At 40.9% G+C, this 8883-nt stretch overlaps 1 protein-coding gene across 2 annotated transcripts in view; it reads right to left on the reverse strand.

Annotated features, from left to right (window-relative positions):
- Positions 1–8883, reverse strand: part of Fbxw8 (F-box and WD repeat domain containing 8) — a 105122-nt gene that overhangs the window by 64018 nt on the left and 32221 nt on the right. For both annotated transcript variants that reach the window (XM_010604104.3, XM_010604103.3), the window contains exon 4: positions 7857–7945. In XM_010604104.3, the coding sequence (XP_010602406.1) occupies positions 7857–7945 (89 nt within the window). The remainder of the gene's footprint in view (positions 1–7856; positions 7946–8883) is intronic.

The following is an 8883-nucleotide window of genomic DNA, read 5'->3' on the forward strand; positions in this document are numbered from 1 at the left end:
AAAAAAAAAAAAAAAAAAGACAAAACAAACAACTGCTATAATAGATTATTAATTCGCATGGTCGACTTGGTATAGAGGAGAGGCAACCTCTGCTTGGCCAAACCCCAGTCTTCCTTCTAGACTGGCAAAAAGCCACTTTCCAGGAGGAAGCTGGCCTGATGCTGCACCTGTATGAGGGGCCTCCTGACTTCATGCTTTGTTCCTCCTCACCCTGACATCTCCCAGACCGTTCTATAACCACCATAAGCTGTACCCCTTGTTGGCCTGTAAATGCTTGGGCAAGGCATGTGTGCGCAGTACATGCCCACAGTGAGCACTACCTGAAGGAAGGATCTCCTGACTTTAACCTAGAAGCTGAAGTGGTTGGTCTGAAGACTGCTGAGCAAGTACACAGAGGCCTTAACCATGCAGAGACCACATTCCAAGAAACGTTTATACCCTTAACTTAGGTCTTAAGAACTAGTCACTTGCTCCATTCTTTCTTCAGTTATACTAGAGCTTACAAATCAATAAAAGCAAGAGTATTTACTATTTTCTATGCAACACGACTATGTTGTATTATGCAATTAACAAAATGAACTCGGTCCCACAGTGCGGAGCCATTCTGCAGAAATGCACTACAGCAAACATCAAGTGGAGCTTAAGACGCATCAATTGAAAAATAATGAACATCTTAATGGACCTTACGAGATACATGCACTACACACTTAAAACTGCTTTCCATACATCTTGGTTAATCACAATCAATAGTGTCAGAGTCGATGATGATTATGCAGAGTTATTGTAGCTGTGGCCCTTCCCATTATTCCTTGGAGAAGCAGAGATGGATAAATGCAGTCACGAGTTCACCAGTATTTATTAAGGATATTCTGGAGCTCCTTCATTAAAAATATAATAAATGTAATGCCCTCAAGTCACTTATCAATACGTTACCTCAGACTTATTTACTAGAAGAGTATGTATACCTCACAGCAGAAAATATATAAATAAACTTAAAAGTATCTTTAAAAAAAGGTCCCTAACGGGTAATGATCAAATTCCTTATGGGAAACAGCCCAATGTCATAGTACACAGCAACATAAAATCTATACACAACGAGGCTGGAAGGAAAACTGTCAAGAAAAGAAGTTTGCTGAAAAGTAGAAAGCATGTCCTGAGGTAAGGATAAATACAAGTGATATTTATCTAACATGACTTTTCCAATCTGTATTTACAAAGCGCCTGTTATCTCAAGAGCCTCAGAGCAATCCATAGCCATTACCTGTTTTTTAAACATTCACGTGAAGCTAGCTGAATATTAGGAATACCGTCATTGAGAACGTCAGTTCCTGAATCAAAAATATTTTAAACTCAGGGCAGATATATTCAGTACTACTTTATATCAAAGCCTCTACCTTTTGTCAGGCTATATGGTCTATACAGAGGTACATTTTTAATTACTGAGGAAAATGGACAAAAAAATGACAAAAAGCAAAATATTTCAAATTACCTTAGATAGCTTTTAACTGGTATTTCTGAGTAGTTGTTTTAAATTGTAAAACAATAATAAAATTATGAATGACCAAGGGCCATGAAGCAAACTGAAGCAGAGACTAAGAAACCCAAGTTTGTAAACCACAAGCTCCAGATTTTGCTGCGTGTCTACTTGAGACTGGAAATGCCCTTGCCTCTGAAATCCAGGTTGTGTGGGCAGACCGAGCTAATGAGAAAAACAAATTTGTAGCAGGTCACACTCCGCAGCCAAAGCAGCGGCCAGAATTCACCTGGTTGCCAAAGAGAGGGGTGGGCTCTTTGTTTTGTATCTACTCAGCACACTTGCCTCAAAGCGATTGAGACAAAATGGGACAGCTGAACATTTTTAGGAAAGAAGAGAGCTAATATTTTGCAACATTAAATGATAGTTTTCCCTCCAACCCTATTTGGCAGAGAAGAAACCTGGATACACAGCCGCTATTTCTTCCAGGAAAGGCAGGAACCGTATGCTGAAAAGGCAGATCATAGCAGTGGGAAACCAGAAAGAAAAGCATCTAGAAGTATGGAAGAAAAACCTCAACACATAGAGGGTGCTTAACATTTATTTTTTAAACCAAAGGAGGTGAAAGTGGCTCTCTAATGTCAACAGAAAGGCGTGTTCCCCTATGCAAACTGAAATGCTTCAGCCGTACCAGCTTAAGTAACAGGGTGGAGGGGGTTTACTGCAAAACACTACCATATTCCTGGGCATCCGATAAAAGCTTTTGGTGAGCTAATAGCTTAATGGCAACAGAGCTGGCACCGGCCTCCAAGGAGCCCAGGCTTGATGTTCTCCCCCAAGGTCTCACCTGGGAGGATCTTCTTCACTAGGTGGCTCTGCTTCACTGCTTACGGCAAACTCCACCTGGCCCCATGCTGGGGTCTTGTATTGCACTCTTGACCAGTCTGAACTCAGGATGTCATCTATTTGCAACTCTTAATTCCCACAGTGTAACTGAGAACAGTCCAAGTGCAACAAAAGAACAGGGACACTGATATATCTCATTTTCTTCAATTCTCTTTCCTCAATGACAGACATAATTTTATTTATTTATTTTTGTGGTGCTGGAGATTAAACCCAGGGCTTTGTGTATGTTAGCCAAGTGCCCTACCACTGGGCTACATCCCTAGTCATAGCCTCTAATTTAAAAAACATTCTGAAATTCTAAGAGCCATTACCACCAACAGCAAAAGAAAATGGGAAGGGGGGAGCAAACAAAAAGAAAGGGGAGAACAAACATATCCTGATGTCATTTTCAACCAATTTTCTAGATAACATTTCTTCGAAAGCAGAGTCTCTCATCAGTGTTTAGGAAGGGTCACCAGATCACACAGAAAATGCAGACAGACACAGCCTTCAGGCAAAGTCTGGTAGCTTATTCTTTGGAGATTGGTGGACTCCTGAACACAAATTTTTTCCAACTTAAAGCAAGGAGAAATCAAAGCTGGAAGACCAAAGTCAGCGTTATGTGTGAATCGCACAGTTAGAAGGAACTTCTCCTGGTTCATTTTTCTGGGATGCTTCATGTCCCTCCCACACACCCAAGGGAGATCACAGAAAGGCAAAAGAAAGGCCAGAGAAGCAGCATGGGTAGGGCGGAGTCTGCTCAGAATAGAGGCTCACAGAGAAAGAGGTCTTTATCCCATCACACTTCTCCATGGTTCCTGGGTGCTGGGTCTGAGGTCAAGCTGTGAGGCACAAAGATGCTTAACCTATGATCCCCACCACATCCCGAGGGGTGCTGTCAGTAGCATCAAACATGATAAAGAGGCTCAAAGCAAAAGGCTACTGGTTCATGAACCAGAAGGTCACCAGTGACCACTCAGGGTAACTTGTTATTTCTGGCAGTAACAGGAAGGGAAGAGTATATTCAGAAGCAGGCTTGAGGGAAGGCTTGGGGACTTCAAATCAAAAAGTCAAATTGGAAAGAAGCTGAAAAGTTATCAAAGCATTTTAAAATAAATTCTTAATCTGAAAAATCATAGACTCATTCCTCTACATCTAGTAACGCCACTTATTGGACTTTAGCTCAGAAAAAGAATCAGAAATGCAAGGACAATGGAAAAACTAACTCTTTAATCCTATATACTTACATGAAATTCAAAGTTTCTACAATGAATGTATTTATTTGTTTGTCTGTCTATTTTGCAGTACTGGGGATCAAACACAGGACCTTGTGCTTGTGAGGTAGGCATGATACCAATGAATTTAATCTCCAACTCGTAATTTTTAAACAAAAAATATTTGTAGTACTAAAAACAAAAATTTGCAAAACAAAGCATTCTTCTCACTACACAGGCATGTGCCACATAACAACATTCTAATCAACAGACCACACAGGTGACGGGGTCCTTCCTGTATCATGTGGCCCAGCAGTGTCAGAGCTGGGCTGCCTTAGTTTGTGGATGTTCATTCTATGATGTCAACCACTGACACAGTTCTCAGAACATTTCCCCATTATTAAACAGTGTGTAACTGTATAATAAAACATAGGAAATTACTGGAACATCCACTAGTGGAGAAATGAGTGGGAAAATTTGCAGACAATTATTCATGGAATTTTGCAAAGAAAGTAATGAAAAGTAACATGAAAATTTTTAAAAACCTGTCAGTTTACTAAGAATAAAAGCCCCCCAAAATATAAAGAACATTATGATTATATCATGTAAAAAGATCTGTATAAAAAAAAAGACTGAAAACCAAATCACACACACTCCCAAATAGTAACAGTATAAGCTACGTTACAAGGTGGGATTTAGGGGGCTTTCTCTTCTCCACTTTCTAACATTTTTGCAAAAATAACATGGTCTTACTACTTTTCTCTCCAAAAAAGAAAAGAAGGATGCATGTCAAAAGAAAAAAACAGAATGACATTGTAATGGCAAGGCTTCATGTGGACAGAAGAGGGCTGCACGTGCGTCACAGAAGCACAGGGGTGGCCCCATCCCGGCACAGAGCTCCACCACCTCACACTAGGCGGGTGTTCTGGAACTAGATCATCTCTACAGTCCCTTCCAGGTTGAAAACTGAATCATTTGGGGCTGGGATTTAGCTCAGTGGTTCTGCCACCTGCCTTGCAAGTGCAAGGTCCTGAGTTCGATCTCCGGTACAAAAAAATAAATAAAAATAAATAAAACTGTATGATTTTTAAGTTGCAACAACTAATAAATTAGAGAACACACAAAAGAAAATACATTTCTTTAGTAGTGGTCTATGGAGGTGGCAGGAGAAGGGGTGTCTATGGATTAAATACTAGCACTTCATTCAAACCAGTATAAAAGCAATAAGAAATTTAATGGGATATTGCATGTCACCCCCAGTTTTAAAATAAGCTCACAAAATACTGGAAAAAAGCTCATGGCTGTAGACTTAAAAGTTATTTCAAAGTAAAATAATGACATGAAATAAAAATGTCTAGAGGAGATAAGGCCACACTATTAGCTGCTCCATGTGCTACAGTTAATTACTTCTCTGAATGTTATGAGATGAGTAGGGGCGGGGCCGTTAGATCTGAGAGCAACACAGAAACCTCTAGGAGAGAGGCCTGTGCTGGTTCTTACAGAATGGTGGCTGGGTTTCACTTTTGGGGTGGTGGCGGTGACAATATTCTGGAATTCAAGAATGGCATCAGTTGTAAAACCTTGTGAATTTACTGAAGTCACTGAATTGTACACTTTAGAAGTGTGAGTTTTGGACCAGGGATGTAGCTCAGTGGCAGAGCACCTGCCTGGCAAGCGTTGGGTCCTGAGTTCCATCCCCAGTACCAAAACAAAAAAAGTATGAGTTTTAGGGTAGGTGAATTTTATCAATTAAAAAAAAAAGATGTGGTCAGAGATGGCATGTGGTCAGAGATGGCTGAAAAGAACAGTCTGAGACAAATTCAAGATGCACTTAAAGAGTAATGAGGAAAAGAGCCAGAGATTTGGATTTGGCCCAGTGGTTCCGCCACCTGCCTCATAAGCGCAAGGGCCCAAGTTTGAGCCCCGGTACCCCCACCCCAAAAACAGAGCAATGAGGAGAAAGGTAGGTTGGAAGTAGATTTCAAAGAATTCTAACACAAAGGATAACTGGAAATTATTCATAGGACAGGAAGGGAAGCAAAGACTCGTGGACAAAGAGGAAGATCAGAAGCTTGAAGGACACTGTCTGCACATGGTGGACAGACCAGCTCAGGTGAAGCGGACCGGTCATGTCCACAGGACAGGTGCTTCAGCATCAGCCAGTGAGTTCATGAGTGAATGAACACCTCTTCCAAATTCCTCTGGTTCTGTGTGAAGATTAAAGAAGACAGGGCCAATAGAGAATCTAAGTACAGGAAAAGCAGTGTAGGCCTATGTAACCCAACTCCAAACCAGAGTATTTAAAGAGAACTAAACAGGTGGGAAGAAAGAAGAGATTATGCCAGTCTACTTTCTACCAATTATATGAAATATATGTAACAGGCTTAAATGCAAAATAGCTCACATCTACAAAAAAAGAAACCTCTGAACAAGTTCCACTTGTATAAAAGAAAGAAAACAGAAGAAGGAAAACAACTACAAGAGAAAGCAAGGTGAGGTGGCGCTGTCTCTTTAAGAAGCTCCTTGGAGAGGCATAACTGTAGAAAGCCTGGTGAATACAGCATTGATTGGGAATGAGGTAACCACAAACACCGCTGTCTCAAATGAAAAGGGATTCAAGATCTGACCCAGAAAACAAGCATCGTAACCGCCAGATAAAATTTTAATGATAAACACAAGATGCTCTACATACAAGCAAGATTGAAGGATCTCATGCTAAGCCATAAACGTGAGCTTCTCTTAGAAACAGGGGCTGTGAGAAGCCTCTCTGACCCATGGCTCAAGTTTCATCTTATCGATCCACAAACTCTGCCATCGCTGGGCTTTGTGCTGCCTAATCTGTAATGCCGAACAGACCCCCAGGGAGCTGGGAGGCAGGGAGAACAGACTGGCACCTGGCCACAGAGTAGGTCTGGCCTGCCTTTCTTTTCAGAAGCTGCCCGTCCAGCTAAGAGGCTGCCATTGAGGAAGAAAGCCTCTCCTTTGTTTCTAATCTCTTTCAGAGCTCTTTCAGTCATTTTCAGCAGTCTCCTCATCCTCAAGCACCTTCTTAACCTTAAGCAGAGACCCTCTGAAGCCTGAATGATCAAAAACTTTGTGCAGTTTCCTAACTCTGAAATGCAGTTGGTGGGAAGCACCTTGCGGAAGGTGAGCTCTGAATTCTACGCTTTAGCAATGAGAGCAGAAGCCTGACATTGTGTTGGGAGGGACAGAATTCCAGATTTCTGGTCCATTAATTTTTCTGAAGTGACAGTTCTACAGCTCTCTCAAGAAGGACATTAACCTCTAAATAGTAGGCAGTAAAAGTGAAGCTAAATAAGTGTCCTTCCCGGGCATATTTTGTTTAAAACAAATAATTCTTCATGGGCAGGGTAAACTAAAATATTTAAACAAGCTGACATTTCACTTCAAATAGTGCTTCTGAAGGAATACTACTTACTTTTTTTTTTTTCCTTAAGAAAATGACTCAATGATTACTAACTGTTAAAGTCCAAGGTTGGATTTTGGTTTTGGTCTCCTATAGGCAGGCATTCAATCCACAGTTGGTCCAGACTTAGAAGGTAAGGGTTCTGGTCTCTACTTTTTGGCATAGAATTTGAGATTACAAAAGTATATAATTTAAAGTTTACAATTTTACACTGTAGATCAAGATACTTTCCTAACTGAAAAAGAAAACTGGTATTATTGCACATTAAAGAAACACATAAATATACCTCTGTATAACAAAACATGAAGAATTCATGAATGTGGCTTTTGGAACAGATGCCAAACAAATTTACAGAAGCTAAAATTAAATTTTTGGCCATGGAGACACATAAAAAGCCTAGTTCTGGACAAGTTAAGCAGCAAATATGTACTATATGGTAGGAAAGGAAGGTTACGTGTGGCCACAGCCCTTACTCATAATAAAGGCTTCAGGACCTGAGAGTAAGAACAGGACCTGTTTGTGCCAACACTTATTATTCTTGTTTGACTTTTTTATGTCTTCATAAAATACAAACTGCTTGCCTTAATGAAAATCTAACATAATGTGCCACAAGAGTGATTTAAAAGCTAGGAAGACATATTGAGACAAATGGATTACAGATCTGCTCGGTACCATTTGCTTCTTACCACTCACTGCCCTGCTGAGCCCTCAAACCCTAAAAGAGGGAAATGTGGAGGTTTTCCATCCTACACAGGCTCTCCTGGAGGAAGGTACATGCTCAAGGGAAGGGAGTGCAGTCCATGAAAAATGGAAAGACCGTGAGATGAAGACCTTAAGGTGAAATGGTTTTGCTTACCCAGCAATGACCACGCCATCGTGAGAATGCACATCACATAAAACTGCGTCAGGAATGTGTTCCAGCTCACTCACGGCACCTCTGCGATTCTGTGTAAGGAAACAGGGATGCGGTTTACTCTTCTTGGGATATTGGGAAGGCAGACTGCACTGTCATGTATACTGCACAGGGATTTCTTATGGCATGTGCTACATTCAAGCTAACTGGGAATTCAAAATGAAAAAGACGACAAGGAAATGTTAAACTATTAAGTATACCAGAGTCACCACAGACACAAAAGGCAATGAACTAAGGGACAGATGTATGAGATGTTGGCCCTGTCCTGAAAGAGATCACCGAATACAAAGGAAATATGTGTCCATAAATAACTACCATCTGCAGTGAGCTGGTAAGCACCTGCTGGTAGTCACAAGTACCTGAAAACCTGTACAAAGTACATTTAAAAGCTTAGTCCAGCAAAGAAATAGTAATATAGTTAGTATCTATTAACAACTCTTATAAGAACTCTCTGAATAGAATGAAAAACTATATAGGTAGACAGAGATCAGGATAGGGGAAAGGAAAAGAAAAGATGACTTTTCTGACTGAAAGGCCAGAGGTTTCACAGAAACGGTCTTTAAGGAGAACCCTAGTTGGCTTGGTGACACACCTGTGAAGCTGAGGCAGGATGACCCACAAATTCAAGGCTGGCTAGGGCAACTTGGTGAAACTGTCTTTAAAACAGGGCCGGGGATTTAATCCAGTGGTACTGCTGCCTGCCTCACAAGCACAAGGACCCGAGTTTGAACCCCGGTACCAAAAAATAATAATAAATTAAAAAATAAAAGAAAGGGCTGGGAATATATTCTCAGTGGCGGAGCACTTGCCTAGAACGTGCCAAAAGGGGAGGGGAGGGAAGAGAAGAGCCTCTAGTCCCAGCCACCCAAAAGACTGGGGCAGAATATCATGAGTCTGAGGTGAGCCTGGGAAACACAGTGAAACCCTTCTCTTATTAAAACAAAACACAGTAAAAAAAAAAAAAAAATGT

Source organism: Fukomys damarensis, unplaced genomic scaffold (genome assembly GCF_012274545.1).
Source record: "Fukomys damarensis isolate Sample0158 unplaced genomic scaffold, DMR_v1.0_HiC HiC_scaffold_12, whole genome shotgun sequence".
NCBI classification, from domain to species: domain Eukaryota; kingdom Metazoa; phylum Chordata; class Mammalia; order Rodentia; family Bathyergidae; genus Fukomys; species Fukomys damarensis.